The sequence below is a fragment of the Rutilus rutilus genome, assembly GCF_951802725.1.
Source record: "Rutilus rutilus genome assembly, chromosome: 7".
Lineage (NCBI taxonomy): Eukaryota > Metazoa > Chordata > Actinopteri > Cypriniformes > Leuciscidae > Rutilus > Rutilus rutilus.
Window position 1 is genome coordinate 24351963 of NC_140221.1, and position 22308 is coordinate 24374270.

At 35.9% G+C, this 22308-nt stretch overlaps 1 protein-coding gene and 1 long non-coding RNA gene across 3 annotated transcripts; both read right to left on the minus strand.

Moving 5' to 3' along the window:
• Positions 1-4384: 4384 nt before the first annotated feature.
• On the minus strand, positions 4385-5521 carry LOC311294274. Its single transcript, XR_014628030.1, has 3 exons — positions 5430-5521; positions 5036-5159; positions 4385-4924 (listed from the first exon to the last, which is right to left on the minus strand). It is a non-coding gene; the product is annotated as an uncharacterized lncRNA (long non-coding RNA).
• A 3839-nt stretch (positions 5522-9360) lies between these two features.
• On the minus strand, positions 9361-17894 carry LOC311294279 (uncharacterized protein). 2 transcript variants are annotated; one of them, XM_084415078.1, is made up of 7 exons: positions 17834-17894; positions 17178-17275; positions 16808-17008; positions 13130-13323; positions 12817-12903; positions 12674-12722; positions 9361-10835 (listed from the first exon to the last, which is right to left on the minus strand). In XM_084415078.1, the coding sequence occupies exons 2-7, from the start codon at positions 17260-17262 to the stop codon at positions 10264-10266; spliced, it is 1188 nt and encodes a 395-aa protein (XP_084271204.1). In that variant the 5' UTR covers positions 17263-17275; positions 17834-17894; the 3' UTR covers positions 9361-10263. The 2 variants fall into 2 exon arrangements, with proteins under 2 accessions (XP_084271204.1, XP_084271203.1); XM_084415077.1 differs by lacking the exon at positions 17834-17894 and having other exon boundaries at positions 17178-17474.
• Between the last annotated feature and the right edge of the window lie 4414 nt (positions 17895-22308).

Consider the following 22308-nt stretch of genomic DNA (forward strand, 5'->3'; position numbering starts at 1 on the left):
GCAAGCAATATAAAATCCAGATATAAAACCAATTAAATATCAATGGAAGGATGAAAGCAGCAGTTGGAAGAAGGCAGCCTTAATATTAAAATTGGAGCAGTTTACAAAAGAAAAGTATGCCAAACTGCCAGAGGAGAGCTTTAAGAACATTTCATTAAATCTACAGTGCAAAAGTTTGTAATAAACAAAGATTCAGGATTTTTTTTTGGTGTTCTGTAAACCTAAGAAATAAGTATGTGACTATGAAAAGATTTTTTGAATTTCAATATTCTGTGTGCCATTGCAAAAATAAATAAATAACATCGCAAAAGTGCCATACTGTATCATGTATGTTTTGTTTTGGTTTAGTTTCATTGTTTTTGCCTGTGTGACCAAAGTGTGTTCCCTTGATGAATGATTCTGTTCACCTTTCGTTCTATTAATGAACTCATTTAGCCTGTGTATATTATACTCCCTGTTTTGTTCAGTTCTCCGGTCTCATCTTGGTTAAATGGATGTTTCCTGAGGACTTTTGGATTAAAGACTGTTTTAATTGAGCTATTCATCTTTTTGTGCTTATTTATACAGCCACTCATGACTAATTTAATTTGGCCATATTTGTATGGGGTGTATTTTTTTTTCAGGTGTATCATGTTCTTATACATGTCATTTCTGTGTATACTAATACATATTTTTGTAAAAAAATATACTGTGTGACAAAATGACCAAACAGATCTCGGTCCCCACTGACTACCATAGTATATTTTTTTCCTACTATGGAAGTCAATGGGGACCGAGATCTGTTTGATTACAAACATTCTTCCAAATATCTTCCTTTGTGTTCAGCAGAACAAAGAAACTCATACAGGTTTGGAACAACTTGAGGGTGAGTAAATGATGACAGAATTTTCATTTTTGGGTGAACTAACCCTTTAACTTATTTTCGCCTCCACTAATTGTATAGCCAGAATTTGATGTAGCCTACATGCAAACCAACAATAAATGTATCTTGATTTTTCATCACAACTCAAATGTCACATCATGCAAGTCTCCTGTTTACTTGGAAAATAAGTCTTGAAAAACTGTGGGACAAATGTAATTTTTGAAAGAAAAAATACAAATAAAAGAAATAATTTTCACGAAATAAATGAAAGGTAGCCTAATACATAAAAGGCATATGTAAAGTGAAAGAAAGAAAGAAAGAAAGAAAGAAAGAAAGAAAGAAAGAAAGAAAGAAAGAAAGAAAGAAAGAAAGAAAGAAAAAGAATCAACATCCAGGAAACAGAATTGCCCAAAGTAAAAAAATATATATATTTCGTGGGCATAACTAAAGCCTATGCCATTTTTCCTATAGACTGGAAAATGAAATAATGCTGTGGAATCGACAGGCATTAACATAATCGCAAAACGGGGTTTTCCCCAGCTATTCAGAATGGTAAACAGAAATTTGACATTCAGTCACTCGGTCAACACATTATCCACAAAATCCAACACCAATGGAGTGGTTTGATAAGTTCATTAATAGACTATGCAGCATGTGGGTAGTAGAAGGCCTGAACATGTCGTCTACACAATGCGTTGAGGCTTTCGTTCCACTTTCCGTTCGCGAAATAGATGCAGAAACTTCAAGGGCTCGCGCTGATATTTAGCTCGTGGGGGCGCTTCCGATTCTGACCACACGAGGCTCTACTCATTTCTACTGTAAGAGGTATGACTCACAGATTAGTCATCGTGAACCCTAATAAATGAAAATATTTTTATGAGATTACTTATAGCTATTTCCCTACTCCCCCATTGCTGATGTCATCATATAGGCCTACAGCCTGTTATGTCTTTTACTTAGTGAAACCCAAATGATGAGTCTTTCACAACATGTAAACTTTAGCCCTATTCGCACGGGATTAGTATTATCTGGGTACCTCGTGTGATTTAGAAATAACCCCCCCCCCCCCCCCCCCCCCCCCCGTCTGAATTTCGTGTGGCGCATTCGCACGGGATAACCGAAGCCTGTGATTTTACTCGAATTTACTGACTTCTCCCGGATATGATGTCAATAGGCTATTGCTTGGAAATGACTTGTCATTATTATAGGTCTAGCTGTATCATAAACAGAAGAATGTTCCTCACCGCATGCTGCTATATGCAGTGGCTTAACTTTGTTTTAAAAAAATAAATCGATGTAGGCTTATGTACAATAACATTACGATGTCCAGCAATCGATTTAAATAGTGAATTGGGTTTAATTTGTCGTTTAATGAGGTTTGTTAAATGTTGTTTATGGTGAGAATTTTCACGTGAATAAATACATAAATCCGATAATTACAGTGTAGCGTGTCAGAGGTAGCCTACTGCAGTGGTTCCCAACCTTTTTTTGTCTGAGACCCCCTTTTCCCCAAGAAAATATTTTAGGGCCCCCCTTCAAATTTAATGATATTATCGCTCTTGTAAGCTAAGTTGCAGCAAGGATGACAAAATATGTTGTTTTCAAACAAACAGAATGTTTACTATAACCAGATATGTTTATGCACAAATAATAGCCTATAATATTGAAAATACAATAACAAAAACATCAGTAGGCCCTTTGTAATTTAAAAACGTAAGCCTAGGAGTATCCAATAAATTGGCCCTATTTGAAATGCAATAACAAAAATATTCACACTGGTGAGTAGGTAAAAAAACAAGAATATAGGCTATTACAAAATGACTGCTGTCTGGGACCTCAATACTTGCATGTTATTTGTGAGGCTTTATCAATGTGAGGCTTTATTTTTTATGCTTTTGGCGCTATAGCGAGCGATAATAAACTTGCGTTTATTTACAGAATAATGCGTCTGTCGGAAGAACATTGTAGCCGGAACTACTTCTCTGTGTGTACGTCTACGACGAGTCACGCAGGTACTGGGCTACTCCGCAGCGGCAGCGATCCGAACCAGTGTGAAATAGTCCCAATGTAAACACTTATTAGGTGTACCATAGTGGTTCAGGATAAGACAAAAACATGGATTTGAAAATGGATTCATGATTCATTATATAATGAACTCGCTCATTATATACATTTTGTAAATTTTAAACAGAAAAAAGTAAAGGACTTTTATTTAATGCTCATTGCTCAATTTTTTTCAAAATACGACGCGACCCCCCACTGAGCTCGCTGAGGCCCCTTGTGGGTCGCGACCCCACAATCATTTTGGAGGGTCCTAGAAAAATGTATTGCTGGCGAAGGGAGTGTCATGTATTTTTTTCACTACAGATCTCAAAACTCCTCCGGTAGCCCCTTAAATAAAAAACGAACAGTCCCTTATCAGAAATTGTACCATGTTGTTTCATATTTATCAAATATAACATAAACTGCCAAATAAATTGGCCCTGATTCTCTTAAATCAACATAATTTTCTTGTTTAAAAAGATGTTTACATATTTGCCAACCAATATTTTCAAACATGTTCAATTTCATACGTTTTCCGAGGGTGAAATCCGTTGCCTGCTTGTTAACATTAAAGGTAAAAAATAATACAAAATTGTAAAGTATTTATCTTTGTTTGAATAACTACTCAACCTTACCTTACACATTAATACTGGAAAAATAGCCCCTTTGGTGTAAAACACATTAGGTAATTTTATGGCGCGATTTTTAATGATGACCACCGTAAATAAGGGCTCCCCCTCCCTATAAAAGCCAATTTAACCACTGCAGAACAATCCTTAGATAATCTGTCGTATTTCACATTGGAACGTATTATGAACAATGTAGTGTTAGGAGCACAGGCCATTGGATAATTTGGTCATTCTTTCTTACTCATTTGAGACTTTGTGCAGACTTTGTGCAGGTATTGCACCCCATGGCCTTTACAAACCATGTCCAGTAGGGGGCATAATCCAACAAGAAAAAATTACAAGAACCACATGAATAATACATACTTCAGAATCCGCACTATTTCTAGTTCACTAATCAAAAACGTACATTTGTGTCATGCTCAGGTTACTCGTTGTACAGACGGTCAGATGTTCTTCCACTGAAGCTCAATGGATAATGGATCACCTCAAATCTGAAGAACATGATCATCAGGTTTTACACAAACTTTTGGAGTTCATTCAGTCATTAAAACTAAAGGCGACAAACTAAATAATAAGACACCCTTACATTGATTCATGTTAATTTTTTAATTCAACTTGACTCAGATTTGTTTTAAAATAAAATAATACATTTGAAATTCAGCATACATTTGCACAATATAAATACAACAAACACACACACACACACACACACACACACACACACACACACACACACACACACACACACATTTATATATATATATATATATATATATATATATATATATATATATATATATATATATATATATATATATATATATTGATTATTATTCTTTTATTTTTTTTTAAATAAAGAACATTGAAAAGCAAACTCTGACTAAACATTATATCAAAATATTCTTTGTTTTTCTTCTTCTTCTTCTTCTTCTTCTTCTTCTTCTTCTTCTTCTTCAATTTTACAAAGCTTCTTTAACGGAAACCATGCAAGGCATTTACAGATATATAGGTTGACCAGATTCAAAGATGACATAAAAAAAATACCAATGACAGCATCAGACTGGTACTGCATGTGAAACAGCAGAATAATTCCTTCCTTTCATGCCTCTCCTTCTTCTATAATACTTTAAAGTAATTAAAGCTGAACTGAAGAGTCTTTATCTTCTGAACTGAAGGATCTTTTTTGAAATAAATCACTTTTATTTATAGACACCATTTCCAAAATCCCAATCACAAAAGGGACCCTGTTCTTACATAGTCATCTGATGTATGATCTGGAATGTACTTGGTGCTCAGCTGTCCACGAGTGTCTTAATACGCTTGTAGTCGTTGTCCTAGTGCAGATTTAGGATTCAGGCAGACTTTTATATGAGGTTTCTTCAAATTCACACTGTTGGCAAAATATGGAGCATTTAGTTTACACGGATCAAATCAATGATCACACATTGTTTAACACACACAAACATCATAAAAAAACATTCTGAATAATAAATTGCATTACACAATCTCAGTGGTGTCACAGAATGCACTTGGTTTGTGCACTTTCCATTCCTTGATGTTTCCAGGCCGCAGACTGTCATATGTTCTGTGACACAGGCATCGCTTGCTAATGAACATCCGTTGGCCTAAAGCAGAGATGTCAATAAAAAAATTAGAATAAAACTACATGCTAACCTATCTTGATGTTGTTACTCAAGTGTAAAATATCTAACTTATTCTTTAGGTGACCTGTTAGACTTGTCATGTTTGTTTGCTCACTGTTATGCCAAAAGCAATAAAGTAGTAAAGTAATAAATCTTGCACTCATAAAGCATGTAGTACACTTAGTAGGCTACAAGTGTAGGCTTAATGTCATGATATTATGCTGAAAAGATAAGATGTGAAAAAGCTCTTACCCTCAGTGAAAGCCATGAGGAAGACCAATGACATGAGAAAGATGATCCGGCTCATACTTGCAAGATGTGATGAAAGATGTCAATGTGAATGTGAATGTGAATGTGAATCTAAGCTTTTATAGACATACCTTGGTATTTCCCTTTCGTTCCATTGTCAAAAATGACATCATCCTGGCATGATGCCAAGTCATAACAAGCCTAAATTGAAGAACTTAAAAATAACTTACAAGAAATATATTTTTTATAATAATTTAACATATGGATGTTTTAATGCAATAATGCATGTACAAAAATGCCTAAAAGGACACTTTATCTTACACTGTAAACAATTTCTAACCCTCCCAAATCAAAAATTTCAAGTGACCGATAACATCTACATTTTTTAATTGGCCCAAGTGAAATTCTGTAAATTTCAATTGGCCCAAGTGAAAATCTGTAAATTTAATTTTATAATTTACAGAATTTCACTTGGGCCAATTGAAAAATTTAGATGTTATCGGTCACTTGAAATTTTTGATTTGGGAGAGTTAGAAATTTTTTACAGTGTAAAATGTGTGCATATTTTGCATGTTAATCTGAATCTGTGTAATTTTATCATTTTTCCTGTATATTATTTTCTTAAAGCTTTTGCACAGTGATTTTGCCAAGTAAGACATTTTGTTGATCCCAGAACAACATTCCTGTCTGAAAATGTAGTCCTATCCCTACCACTAACCCTACCCATAAATTATCCCTAAAATCAGAGGAAAATGATAGGTGAATAACACTGATAGAAGCACCTGGTTATAAGCCTAAACTTACATAAACTATAAACTTGTCCCTCAAATCTGACTGGTTGATTGGAATATTATTCCATGATCAACAACATGAAATCACATTCACCACTCCGTGAATGTTCAAAACAATCGGCCCAGCAGCAAGACTAACTGCAATCATATTGCAGCAACATTAATACAAAGTGAGGTTATTTTCACCACAATCAAAAAACGAGATGCAAGGTGGCATTAGTTGCATTTGTGTGAAACAAGAGTGAGCGAGTCGTGGTGTGATACGAGAGTAGCGCCATTTTCTGTTACCCCGATGAGCGGGCAGTCAAACAGGACATTGATAACAGAGAATTAAATATTCATAATAGACATCAAGATACTGATTCAACTGTGATTTCATTTCACCATCATTACTGCTCAACGTGTTCTTTCATAGCCTTTAATAGCCTACTACTGTGCTGTCACGGTAAGGAAGTTTCAGTAGCCTATTACTCAGCAAAGTCTTCAACCTGCTCTTGTCTAATTTAGACACATTCCAAGTTATTGTGTGTATATATTTCGTTCTCCCTTTTCTTTCTTTAATGTGAAATGCTGTTTAAATTTCCAAGATATAAACGCATTCTTGCCCTGGCTCTGTTGTTCTGGCTCCATCTAGACTCTACCTCTAGTTCCCGCTGCTCCTCTTCCGACTCCATTGACTGATCCTACAAACCGTGCATTTTTTTTCGTTTTCATATTGGGGCTTCTGGGAAATGCATGGAGTTACCGTAATTTATTTAGAGAGTGAATAAACTCGTCAAACAGAGAAGTATCGTCATGTAATCCATTGATTTTAATCCAACACTGTGTGTGACCCTGCCTTAGTGGGATCAAGGGATTTCCCTAATTTCTCCATTTTTCATTTAGGAATGTAGTCTACACGTGAGCAGGTGAGAATAGAAAGTTAGGGGGTTTTACTCCTTAATGTTTTTTTGCATTCCAACACTTCTGAATTGCAAGTCATTGCAAATGACTTAACTACATCCAGAATGTCCAGATTGACTGATTTTTCTCCTCCTCATTTTTTTTATAATGTAACCACATTATTAACTTGTTTAAAAAAAAAAAATCAAAGCTAATCATACTAAATCTGTTGTCTACTCTGAACAGTGTTCATGAAAAATGGAGATTGTCAGATTTGTAACTGTGATATTTTTAGAGCAGTGATCACAGGAAAATGCGCGGTGTTTCTGTGTTTTCTGTAGCATTGTGACGACATGGTGGCCACATGACCCGAGACTTCCTCTAGTCTAGAACAAAGTACTTCTGAGAAATGCCCTGCTTTATACTAAACTGGCAGTATGAGCTCTCTCATACTTTTCAGAGAAAGAGAGAGAAAATGTTTAATTGCATGTATAATGTTCAAGCCAGAAGTGTGCCTCCCATCAAAGTCCTGTGCTGTAAAAGTATTTTCACTTTAGTATTTGTTTCATGCATGTGCTTTAATACATTTAAAGACAAGTTTTGCAATGCAGACATTAAAGTGAATGTCTTATTGTTTTAATGTTTTATTTTATTTTATATTTGCCTGAACTAGATATTATTTTAACAAAGAAAAAGACATCAGATGAACAGAATATTTGATCTGACTACATTATACTATATATATATATATATATATATATATATATATATATATATACAGGTGCTGGTCATAAAATTAGAATATCATCAAAAAGTTGATTTATTTCAAGAATTTAACTTATCAGGTGAAACTAATATATCATATAGACTCATTACATGCAAAGTGAGATATTTCAAGCCTTTATTTGTTATAATTTTGATGATTTGGGCTTACAGCTTATAAACCCACGAAATCAAAATCCCAGAAAATTAGAATATTACATGAAATCATACAGTAATTACACAGTGATACCATGGTCATTGAACCAGGTTTTGGTTCTTTTGGCAGTGTGGGCAGGTGCAAATCCTGCTGGAAAATGAAGTCCGCATGAAGTGCTCTGAAAATGTCCTGGTAGACGGCTGCGTTGACTCTGGATTTAATAAAGCACAGTGGACCAAAGTCCTCTTTTCTGATGAGAGCAAATTTTGCATCTCATTTGGAAACCAAGGTCCCAGAGTCTGGAGGAAGAATGGAGAGGCACACAATCCAAGATGCTTGAAGTCCAGTGTGAAGTTTCCACAGTCTGTGTTGGTTTGGGGAGCCATGTCATCGGCTGGTGTTGGTCCAACGCAGCCGTCTACCAGGACATTTTCAGAGCACTTCATGCTTCCTTCAGCAGACAAGCTTTATAGAGATGCTGACTTCATTTTCCAGCAGGATTTGCACCTGCCCACACTGCCAAAAGAACCAAAACCTGGTTCAATGACCATGGTATTACTGTGTAATTACTGTGTGATTTCATGTAATATTCTAATTTTCTAGATTTTGATTTCGTGGGTTTATAAGCTGTAAGCCCAAATCATCAAAATTATAACAAATAAAGGCTTGAAATATCTCACTTTGCATGTAATGAGTCTATATGATATATTAGTTTCACCTGTTAAGATGAATTCTTGAAATAAATCAACTTTTTGATGATATTCTAATTTTATGACCAGCACCTGTATATATATAATATTGCATTTAAAACTGGATTGTTTTAGGCCAAACCAGGGATGTAAAGGGCAGATGTTTTGTGCTAATAAAGGGATGAATAAAGTCTCGAAAGGCAATCGAGAAGGTTGTTTATATACAGTATAGGTTTATATATATACAGTATATATATTTTCAGAATAGGCCTTTCCAACCTTTTTATTAAGACATCAATGTTCAAGCTGGAATGATCCATAATCTTCCACATATTCCACTGATTATGTACACGTCAAAATCTACTTTATGCTCATTAGATGATATTTTCCCAAGGATGCTTCAAGGGGACTGTGGGCCTTAAAAAAGAGAAAACATATAGCAAAAGTGATCAGGCAAAGTATTGATCCCCCAATAGATATGGCCTTTTGAAATTTTAAATGTGAAAATGGAAATGTTAAGTGTGTAATATCCAGTGATGCAAACTTCTTAACTTGAATACTTAACTTCTCCTGTTGTGTTGCACATAAGAAAGAATATTATATGAGCTTGGATCAACATAAGTGTGAGTAAATGATGACAGAAGCTTCATTTTATGGGAACTGAGCCTTTAATATTCAGAAACTCTCAAGAGTAGGGTTTGTGCTGCATTCAGCTGCTTAACAGAAAATATATTGAAATATATAGATATAGAGGACAGTGCATTTCTAGATATACACAAACATTTTATATTCAGATTACAAAGGGCAAAACACAGCACCCCTGAACAAATCACTATAGGATGTTCCCAGATAAATGAATAGTAAAAACTGAAATACTTTACATAACAGAAAAACTCACCCAAAGCTACAAAAAGCCATTACACTCTAGCTATAATATTTTGAATATCATACTTATTGATTTAATTTCACTGCATACATCTTACAGTTCAATCAGTGTAGTAAAATATCTACTTAATTACTGTAATTATATTTTGACTGTATAGCCAGAGGAGAACTGGCCCTCTGGTATTGACTGTTTCAATACCAAGCACCCAAGTTTTATTTTCCCCCTCCATTATCCATTAAAAAGTATTATGCCATGACTTTCAATGAACTCCTCAGGTAAACTGCATAATTTAACCCTGTCCTTTACCCATCATTTAACCACAGTTTGATTCTCGTCACCAAATAGTAATTAGGCTTGTCATTGCACCAAATTGTTATAAATTGAATAAAACCTCACAGGATTTATAATTCTCACCACATAACGCATGAATTAACAAATCGATAAATAATAACAAATTATATAACTACAATAAGTATACCCAACCTAACCCAGATATAGTACACTCATGTTTAGCGGTATATATTATATAGCAAATCTCAACTGTTGAGCTTTAATCTGCTAAATGTGACTATAAGGCATGAAGATATTACGATATAACATTTTGCGTCATGCTTTTCTGTAAAGCTGCTTTGAAACAATGTGTATTGTGAAAAGCACTATATAAATTAACTTATAGTTTATTTACCACTACATAAGGCTCATCTGCAACCATCTTCTCTACCTTCTTCAGCAGCTCTGAAACCTGAGGTCCTCCAGTTTCATTGATATTGAGGGGATGAAACCAATTTCCAAATTTTTCCACAAGGAATTTATGGTTTTCAATCTTTAGCTTTTCATGTGCATCAGAAACAGTGAGAACGAGCATGAGCTTCTCCCCTTCCTCAAAAACATCCTCCCTGTATTTCTCTATCTCTCTCTCCTCTTTAATAAACTGATTTGCTGGTATGACTAGGAGGAAAGCGTAAGGACCAGCTGAAGCTAGACGGGTACAGAATTTTATGTTTTGTTTAATTTCCTTCGAGGAGAGTCCAGAGCCGAACCAGTCAGGGGTGTACATCACAGCCACCTGTCTCTCATCCACCACTCCATTCTCTGCTGTGATCATCTTCAGGGCGGCTGAAGGGGTATTGGCCTGACTCTCTTCTCTGCCAAATATCATGTGTCCTACTGCAGTCTTCTCAGATCCAGACATGCCCAGCAGGACAAGCAACAGTTCTGATTCAAACTGAAGTTTCATCTCACCTGGAAAAAGAATGAATGACCAAAGTCATTATGAAATCAATGGAGTCAATTTGACCCTCATAGAACAATAAAAACAAAAATTTGTGAGTTAAACTGTACTGAAAACTTTTCTGAAAAAAAAAAAGAAAAAAAAAAACTTGGTATAAATACCTTGGATGGTATAAACAAATATTTTACTATATTAGAAAAATCTTTATAGTATAAGATAGGGGAGAACCGGGACGAAAGTAACAAAGCAATTTTCTCAGAGCCCTGACTAGATTAGCATTTCAAGCTATGACAGCACGTTTAGTACGCAACCCTTGACGGAGCTGCCAAATATCACATGATTTCGTCATCGTTTCCCGCGGTTAGGTCCGGAAAGCAGTTTTCGAGTTAGATAAGTAAATTTTCTAATTTAATTTAGTCTAATTTAGTCTTTTTTTCTAATTACAAGTCGTGCTTTTCGTTTCATGTCACACAGTAATGATCAATCTACAGGTTATTAAGTGCTGTAACACATCCTGAAGTTTGCCATGTCAGAGTTTTTCAGTATAAAAGTAAATCGGGTTTAAAGGAGAACTCGGTAACTCTAGCGAACTCTAGTCACTTCTTCGCTGATTTTCCCTTTTGTTGTCGCATGTTTTCCCCACGAGCTCCCCCTACAGCTATGGGGGGACGTATATTTCACAACACAGTCGTAAAAAACTCACTTGCGGCGGCCTCCTCCCCCTCTCTACCGCTGCTCATGTGCGTTTGTTATGATCAGAGCAAGCCAACTGTATCGCGTGGAGCTATGTCTACCGAGGTGGGTAATCTGGTAATACATCATACATGCGTGGGTGTTTATGTCGAATTGCCGTAAAGCAATTTGTGTTTCGCGCTCGTTCTCGTTCTAGTTCTCGCTTCTCACGAGACTTCCAATTTCTATCTTGCCGGGACGGTAGTCCCCAAGTTGCAAGGTTGGTTTTCCGCCTGGGAACGCTGGGGGGAGCGGGGAAAGTCACCAATATCACCAGAACAGGTTGTTTAACCATCCAAATGATTTCTAGACAGTTTTATTAAGTTAAAAAAGTTACCAAGTTCTCCTTTAAATGTCCGGAGTTCCTGTCGGGACGAAAGTCTTTTGTCGCGCTGATAATGTGGTGACTTTCTCTGTGTTGCAGCATTTATTAAAACATGTTTATGTCGTATACCAACAGAATATGGCAAGAGTGGTCAGTAAGACAGATAGAGAGGTCTGATTCAGCCAGATGTTTATGAGAGGGCGTTCACATTTAAATCAGCTGATTTCTGTATCACCATTTTATTTCACTCTATCTGTTTCCATTTACCCTAGTCACATTTAGGTTTTAGTCATACCTTAGCTTTTCCACCTCCACCTATGAATTTGCAGGGTTTCCATCCTGATGTTTTTATGCAGATTTTAAATGTATGCATAAAAACAGTTTGATGGAAACATGACTATTGTTACATTATGTTGAGAATTTATATTATGGTAATTTAATTTAATTTTCATATTGTTCATGTTGAAAACACATTTTATAAAATAGATTGACATTGCCAATAAAACAATATTCTAATCAATTCAAGTTTGTACTGTTGGGTTATTTTTGACCCACCTGTGTGTTACTTTCGTCCCAACTGACATGAGCAGTCTTAAGTTCAAAGTGAAATTATACTGAATTCCTTCTACATTTTTACAAAATACCACCTGGTATTGATAGACCACACTTGTGAGTGACTGACCACAGCAAAAATATATCTCTGTCTAAAACATCATCTTTTCAAATTATGTTTTTCTGAAAAATGGTACTTTCCCCCCTGCTCTCCCCTATTTTAAAAAAAATTACACTCACTGGAATATGGTTTAGGTTTTTCTGTCTCTGCTTGTTTATCCTGTTGTGCCTGAAATGAGTGATACAAAAGATATTTGTTAACAGAACATGACTGCTGGGCTGGACTGCTGGATCAATTAACAGAGTTTCAGCATATACTTTACCCCAGATGTGCGCCAAAAAACGCTGAGCCATGACCATATGGTTTGCATTATGGTTTCAAACAACGAGTACAAGTTCAGCTCCAGACACTGTTAAAAGTGCAAAAAACAAACAAATCAGTTTACCATTTAAAGTAGGCTACTGCTTAGAAACTAACTTTGTTTTTATGCTTGCAGCTAACTTTGTAGCATTTTGTGTTTTGCACTTGTTTAATCATCACTTTAAGTAACACATGTATTCAAAGGGTCTTTTATCTATATTTCGCTATATGTAGTTTGAGACGGTTTGTATCATTTATCCTGAAGAACTGGATACCTCTAGCTGCAGCCATTGTTTAATTCCTTCCAGAGCTTCATCATTCCTCACACACTTCAGGAATCCTTGATCCTCGTCAAACAGACAGTCCACAGTGAGTGTATTCAACCTGGTCACATATCTGCTGCTGTCTGGTACAATCTTCTCTGGGTCAAATGTGTGATGCAGCACCATGAAGACGGCTGGTTTAGACTCTGTTGAAATTAAGTGGCCATATGGTTGTTATATGTATTCATTACAAAAATGAGTTAGAATCAGTTAAATCACTGATGATTATACAAAATTCTATGCACATGTGTAGCAACTCATAATGTAATAGTCTTTTTTTTTTTTTTTTACAGTCTATGGTAATAACAAAGCTTATTACACGGCTCTGTGGAACACTTGATTCTTATACTTGATACTGATACTGATAATTGTCAATCGCGCCATCCAGCGGTATGTTGTTCCCTGATAACAACCAGTAAAAACTGACAACACAGTAAAAACCCCTTCAGGGTGATGCAAGACCCATCCGCTGCACCTCGGAGTCCTGATCACCCTGCTGGGGTTTATTCTATAACAACCGGCTGGATGTACATTATCCCTTGCATGATATAATAACTGCACATCATGTAACAGGTATTACACTATTAATGTTATAATATGTACAGTTGACCTCATAATGTAATAAGGATTTTAATGATGATTTAGTATGTTCTTCAAAAATGTAAAATGTACTAAGAATTTTAGTATTGTCACGTAATGTCATATATTTGTGGTGGTCAGTAAACATGACGAAGTAAATTCACTTAAGAAGTCTTTGATTTACATCCAAAAATGCTCAGGAGTGTACAGGAACAAGGACGACTGAACACAAACCAAACACAATGTTTCGTTACGTCACATTATCGCAAGACAAAGAACTGGGGAGGACTGAGAGCTTAAATACATATAATTAACAGAACTGAGAACAGGTGTAGAACAGGTGTAGCAAGGAAGTAGAACACAGGCAAATGGACACAGGGAAAAATCTAACTAAAAACACAATAAAACCGGACAGAACCAAAGAATAAACCTGACAGCTTTATGATTCTTAATAAATATTCTTTAATTTTTCTACATAAATAAAAAATAATGAACTAAAGACATTATTGGGTTATGCAATGCACTGACAACCAAAGAGACATTTAATTTTCACTAGTTTCCTTTCTTCCTTTGATCAGTTTTTCTGCCACTCTTTAGTTGTCATGGTAATTCATTTAATCAGGACAGGTGTTTATCATTATTTTATTCATTTGGCTTGTACTTAAGTTGCTGTCTGTTCTCTCCTCAGTTGTCCAGTCTCATTAATGTTGTGTTGAGTTTTTCTGCCTGCTGTTATTGAGATTTTCAGATGGCTGCACCGTGGCGGGGAGCTGACACTTGCACCAGCATGAAACGGAGGAGAAATGCTCTTTTTGTGAATTTTTTTTAAATTTATTTTATTTTTTATAAAGTCGGCCCGCCCTTTCTGGCGGGCTAAAAAGTAATTTGTCTGTGAAAAGCACGGATGTGAACCATTCAGGCTTCAGTATTGGAGAAAACTGAGTTTCCCCCATATGTGTCAGAAACTGAAGCAAAGGGAACCTTGGAATCACCAAAAGCATAAAGTATTCACATTCCTGAACTAATACTTATTTGAGGCACCTTTGACTTAATTACAACACTCAGTTTGTTTGGATAGGAGTCTTATCAGCTTGGTACATCTTGACTTGGGAATATTCTCCCACTCATTGTCATGATGAAAGGTGAAAAATCTTTTCATTTTCAGCTTTCTAGCAGACGTCAGAAGATTCTGTGCCAAAATCGACCATCGTTATGGCCTTGGCAGGCCTTTTGGGAGACTGAATATATGTTTTTGCAAAGTTTAGCCGAACTTGGATTTATTTTTTTGTCAGAAAGAGTCCGTCTCAAAGCCCAGACAGGTGGAGAATATAGGAGATAGTTGTAACATGTAGAGAGATGTTATATTATGCATTATATGTTGCATTATGTTATACATAATGTTGCTGTATAGGAACATTCTTTACAGCCTCCCTGACCAGTTTTCTCTTTGTCTTCTCATCAGTTTTGGAGGGAAAATGTTCTTGACACTTACTTTCTCCACTTGTTGATGACTGTTGTCACTGTGTTCTAAGGTATATCTGTTGTATATCTGTAAGAGGTGTTAGCGGGGGCCAGCAGGGGGTGCTCACCCTGTGGTCTGTGTGGGTCCTAATGCCCCAGTATAGTGACGGGGACACTATACTGCCAAAAAAGCACCGTCCTTCGGATGAGACGTAAAACCGAGGTCCTGACTCTCTGTGGTCATTAAAAATCCCAGGATGTCCTTCGAAAAAGAGTAGGGGTGTAACCCCGGCATCCTGGCCAAATTTGCCCCTTGGCCTCTGTCCATCATGGCCTCCTAATCATCCCCATATACTGATTGGCTTCATCACTGTCTCCTCTCCACCAGTAAGCTGGTGTGTGGTGGGCGTTCTGGCGCAATATGGCTGCCGTCGCATCATCCAAGTGGATGCTGCACATTGGTGGTGGTTGAGGAGATTCCCCTCTTCCATATGTAAAGCGCTTTGAGGTCTCAGAAAAAGCGCTATATAAATGTAACAAATTATTAATTATTAATTAATTGTTGTATTTGTTTCATGTCTCTATGTTTGTGTTGTGCTTGAACATATGGCTCTCTCTTTGTCTTTGTGTTGGCCATGTGCTCCTCTGTTCTTGCCTCCTTGTTTCCCAGTACCATGCCCTCTTGTCTAGTTGAGTCCTCTTTGCCTGAGTGTGCTCACCTGTTCCTCTTGTTCTCAGCTCCCTTTTCTTGCCCTCGTGTTTTGCCAGCTCGTTAGATGCTTTCTATGTGCCATAAACTTGGTGTGCTACATTGTTTGTTTGACGGTCTACTGTAGTTTCTAGTCAGCGCTTACTTTAGTCTCACCTTGTCTAGTCTCGTCGTGTCTTGTGCTTGCTGTGTCTTTTGTCTTCCCTAGTTTGTCCTCCAAGCTGAGCTTCCCTGGCCGCTTAAACCATCAGCCAAGCAGCAAGACCGGTGCAGTAATTGTTTGAGCCCTGAGAGTCGATCCCCTTGTACTGTGCGACCCTGCCAGGCACTTACTCTTCTCCTCCAGTGTCTTGTTGCCATTCTGTGTCTACCATCCCTCATACTGTCATCCTGAATTGGTCTCAGCCTGCCTGTCTTTGTGCCTCATCCCTGCATGACTACTGTTTGGACTGTTCACCTCCTCTCCCTCACAATATCCTGTATTGTCTGCTGTCTTTCAAATAAACCCCTAATCACTCATTTCTGCATTTGAGTCCTCCCTCATAGATCTGTAACCGTATACCTTATGTATATAAGTAGTAGTAATAATAATAATAATAATAATAATAATATCAGTAGTCTTATGGATTTTGTAGGCAGGGTAAAACAGGATTTAGATTTTTTAAATGTACCGTAAAGGAATACCAATGTTTTATGGTAAATAATAATAATAATAGCATGAATATTTAAAACTGTTGCATTTCGCAGGTAGTTTAAGACGTTTTGAGAAAATTATTACATTATGAACATTTTATTACAATAATAATGGAATACTTATTATATTATGTGCAGTTATTACATTTTGAGTTGCTACAACATGCATTACATTAAGAGTACATTACCTGAGTGGGCATTAAGTTCATTCAATGCAGCATCAATGTCAGTTCTTGTCCTGGAAACAATAATGCATAAAACCAAAACGACATCACACTTATCTACGGTGGACACCTCCTGTAGACCTGGTAATTGTTGAAGGGCATTTCTTTGGATGTCCTCTTGAGACTTCAATGTCTTCCCAGGTAAAAGGATATAATATTTATTTCCTACAAGAGAAATACAACTATTGGTTAGATAAGGCATCTCAAACAATAAAGTCATCCAGTTTATTTATTATTTTTAACAATCTTTAGAAGTCTAGAATCTTTAGAAAAGAGCACTGAATTTAGTTATAATAATAATAATAATAATAATAATAATAGGCTACTGGTATACCAGCAGGACGTTCATCTCTGGGTTCTTCTGTCATTGCCACATCATTGCACAGCTGGTCATCTCCACTAGTATCAGTCTGCTCCATTTTAAGTGTAGTTCTGAAATTGACCGCACACAAAGGAATATGCTTGATCATCTTTTTTTTTCTTTTTTTTTTTATCATCAGCCTATATCTTTATTTAGATATTTTTTTCTAAACTAACCAAGACTATTTGTTTAACTATTTGTTATATATTTTAATTTAAATTTTATTTTCATAATCTGGGTCTGTTCTTGTTAAAATCTACACATTAAAATAATTCCTGAGATTCAATCATGTGACGTCAGTGAAAATAACATCGCGCTAAGTCTTTTGAAGACAGTCCATCCACTAGATGTCGCTAAACTATAATGAAATATATTGCCCTTTTACAGAGTCCAAATATCTGCAAAATCACAGTAAGCAAACAAAATACAAGCGTTTATGTAGTGCAAAAATGCATGGTTGCATTTGTATTAAGCTATAAGGCCTTCAGAAATACTAAAATGTGTCGACATATCGAGGCCTACATATAGCTGACATTGGTGTAGCCTATAATTTATTCGAAAAATAAGTCTAATGCGGTTTATGATAAGTTATGATACGATATGTTTTTTGTTTCTCTGCGGCTACTCACCCGAACAGCTGCTCTCTTCTCTGTCTTCTAACAGTATGCTAGCCTGTCCTACGATCTTTCCGTTTCGTTTTGACCTGTCATCACTTTCTTATTTCTCTTTCACTTTTCTCTGTTCGAGAAAATCCTACTTTTTTATTTCTTTGTGAGTGTTTAACTTTTCAAAATTTTCCCAACATACTTTTGGGATATGTTCTTATTTTTTTTATTTATTTTTTTACATTTCCTAAGATTTACAAGCTTGCGTTTGATCTAGTAGTTGTTAGGGGTTAACAGTTTAGTAATTTTCCACACATATACAGATAGACAGAAGTATATCTCCATCTGATTATTCAGTTCTTTCTCTCAAGGATAGGAAACTTTAGTCTAAATGGAAAGTAAGGCTTAGACTGAAAAATGGTCCCTTAAACTATAGACTTCAATGATCCCTATTTGTTTTAACACGTTGAAGACCTTTCTCAAACACAAAACCAGTCCCTATTTCATTTCTGGAAGCCGGGATAAATAAGCACTGTTACTGCATTCAGATATCAAATACAGACATTAGAGAATACATAAAAAGAACATTTCAGTAATCACACTGGTAACTTCAATAACAAAATAAAATCTCAAGAGAAGTAATTCAACTCATATGATAGAAGGAAAAATATTGATTAATACCTTGATTATAATCACTCATTGCATATACATTGAACCCCCGTTTTAGACCAATGTGGGGTCCTAAACACCACATCTGGTCTTTCCATAAAGGCTGCTTCAGTCTGCTTCAGGCCGCAGTCACTACTCAGATATTAAATACACTGTAAAAAATTTCTAACCCTCCCAAATCAAAAATTTCAAGTGACCGATAACATCTAAATTTTTCAATTGGCCCAAGTGAAATTCTGTAAATTATAAAATTAAATTTACAGATTTTCACTTGGGCCAATTGAAATTTACAGAATTTCACTTGGGCCAATGGAAAAATTTAGATGTTATCGGTCACTTGAAATTTTTGATTTGGGAGGGTTAGAAATTTTTTACAGTGTACAGACATTGTCTATAATCATAAATACCAGGATATAGGCCTACACTATTTTTTATAAAACTATCATTTCCAATTCCTTTTATAATAAACTAAGAAAGATAGTTAATCCATTATTTTCACTATACCCCATAGACCCTTTAGGTTCAAAACACAATGGTTGTCAATCTGAAAATAAACAAACAAACAAACAAACAAACAAACAAAAAAATACTACTAATAATATTTAAGACCCATAATAATAAAGCACTTTGCTTTTTAAGACCCATAAAGCACTTTGAGTCTCTACTGAAATCATCCTTCAGTTTACAGTCACATAGCATGTACCATTTTAATTGTATAACATCTTGTACCTTTCTAAAATAGAAATAAAATAAAATAAATTCACGTCATCATTTCAATCATTATTTTACCACTTAAATATAGAATTGTTCCCCATTCTGCTTAATAAAACTTTTGTTCATTCCTTATCTTTACATCACGTTAATACCAGTTAATCATACTCAATGCCTTATTACTTTTATCTGAAACTCACTTTTCATACCATTTCAAATTAATTTGACTTAACGGCGTTCATAAATATTTCCATAAATTCTATCAGAAATGTTATTTTCATAACATAATTTTTTTTTACTATATTTCTTCTCATCTATTTCCCTACATGCCAGTTCCTTCTACATCATTTTCCTTTCTTTTTGCTCTGCCTCATCTAACCAGTACATTATTGTTTTCTTACAATCCCCCCCACACACGTGTCATACAAGAACCTTCTTGTTTTTCACTTCCCTCTTCCACCGAGTCTCTTGTGGAAGGCATTTTCTGCCAAATTTAAGTAAATAAATTAAATGATTAAAATTCTAATTAAAACCAGATTAACGATTTCATTACAGAAACCTGTATCCAAAAAATGTGACAAAATTGAGAATGAAAGTAAATGATTTCATTTTCACAGTGACAGTGCATTATCCCTGTCAAATTGAAAAATAAAATGCAATTGGTGATTTCACATTTCATTTTCACTACAGTCTTGAGGCAAGACTGCCAATATTAAAATGAAAAGCCAAACGTGAAAAACAAACTACAAATACAGTTTTTACAATGCTCTTTATTAACACTCACGCAATAATAGTGACACAATTAAAATACAAATGTAAATTTTCATTTTCATTTCAATTCCTCTTTTATTTCACAGTTTTCATTTTCAAAGACAACCTGCATGCAAATTCTATGTATTTAGAGAGTGCTAAATACCTACGGAGTCACCACGTAGGCTCACTACTGGGCGACGCTGGTCATGTGTGTGATACGTGGTGACGTGCAACACAGACGCGCTACGCTATTACACTACGTGAAAAGACTCGAGGCCCAGAGAGAAGGAAATGAAAAGTGGAATAAAGTCTTTATTTTTGTTTGTTTTTGCGCACAAAAAGTATTCTCGTCGCTTTCTAAACTTAAGATTGAGCCACTGGAGTCACTTGGACTATATTAACAATGTCTTTAATACATTTTCTGGGCCAGCAAGTTATAATGTCTTAGAAGCCTATGGAGAAGTGATCCAGCACTCAGATTTCATCAAAAATATCTTAATTCGTGTTCCGAAGATGAACGAAAGTCTTACGGGGTTGGAACAACATGAGGGTGAGTAATTACTGACAGAATTTTCATTTTTGGGTGAACTAACCCTTTAAGGTGTCTAGTATTGATATATGCATTTGCAATTACTCAACTTTGTTTAATGTGGTCATAGAACTCACAAACATGTCAACGGCAACAATAGTGACCGGTGGGATAACCCATTGTATCTACATACTAATACACATAGGCTAACTGTTCTACCTTACTTTCTACCTAATTTTACACACAGACACACACACACACACACACACACACACACACACACACACACACACACACACACACACACACACACACACACACACACACACACACACACACACAAACACACACACACACACACAAACACACACACACACACACACACACACACACACACACACACGGTCACGTCTCTTCTGATGTCTGATCTACACACACACACACACACACACACACACACACACACACACACACACACGGTCACGTCTCTTCTGATGTCTGATCTACACACACACACACACACACACACACACACACACACACACACACACACACACACACACACACACACAGAAACACACACACACTCACACATACACACACACACATGGTCACGTCTCCTCTGATGTCTGATCTCCACACACACACACATACACACAAATACACTGCACAGGTCAAATAGACCTATATTCAATCTGTACAATGGTTGATACAACACAGTATCCCACCGGTCACAATTGTGACCGATCATAAAACACACTTTTTCACACACTTTTCCATGAAAATTTCTAAAAATTATGATTGACTGTTTCAAAGGGATACTAATGACACATGATTTGGATATTTTTGTGTCTGGGAAAAAATTGGGATTAAATGGGTTAATGCTCATTTGTTTAAACAACCGTGATATATTGTTCTCTTTTAAAATGTTTGATTTTAAAACTCTAATATCATGTTTTATGTGTATATGTTATGTGTGAATATTCCCAAACTATCTTGTTAGACATTTTAGACATTTTAGTATATTTAAATTTGCATGAATTCCCATTTCTTGTAAATAATTCTTGTTAAGTTTTACATGGGGTTTCTACATACTGTCTGCAAAGCATTTCACGAGTTCACATCTACATATAATTAATACAATAAGTTTATGCGTATTTGGCGTGCTGTCCGGGGGGAGGGCTCCGAGCTCGGAGTTAGGCCCGAACCCAAAGTACTCCCCCCAGTTGGTAAGTGTAGATGGAACTGGAAGTGAGGAGATGGGGTGGAGGAGGGATGCTGACAAACTTTCAATGAACAGAGATAGGTCTGCTGTGAATTTATACTCTGTCATTGAGTTGATTACTGATTAATCTCCAGCTGTGCATAATTTGGTTAATTATCTGAACCTGCTCCTCCCGAACTTTGTTAAATAAAACCTCATTTAAAGTAACTTCACCTAATGTGAGGGGTGAGGTCTGTGGAACGAAGAGAGAAAGAGACAAAGTTTTACAGCTAAGTAGTAAGAGCTATTTTAACAAGGTGAAACACAAAAGGAGATGCTTAGCATAATGTTTTTTATATGTTAATGTTAATGTAAATTATTAGGGCCCAAGCCCTGAAAGGGTTTGATTCTCGTCACCAAATAGTAATTAGGCTTGTCATTACACCAAATTGTTTTAAATTGAATAAAACCTCACAGGATTTATAATTCTCACCACATAACGCATGAATTAACAAATCGATAAATAATAACAAATTATATTACTACAATAAGTATACCCAACCTAACCCAGATATAGTACACTCATGTTTAGCGGTATATATTATATAGCAAATCTCAACTGTTGAGCTTTAA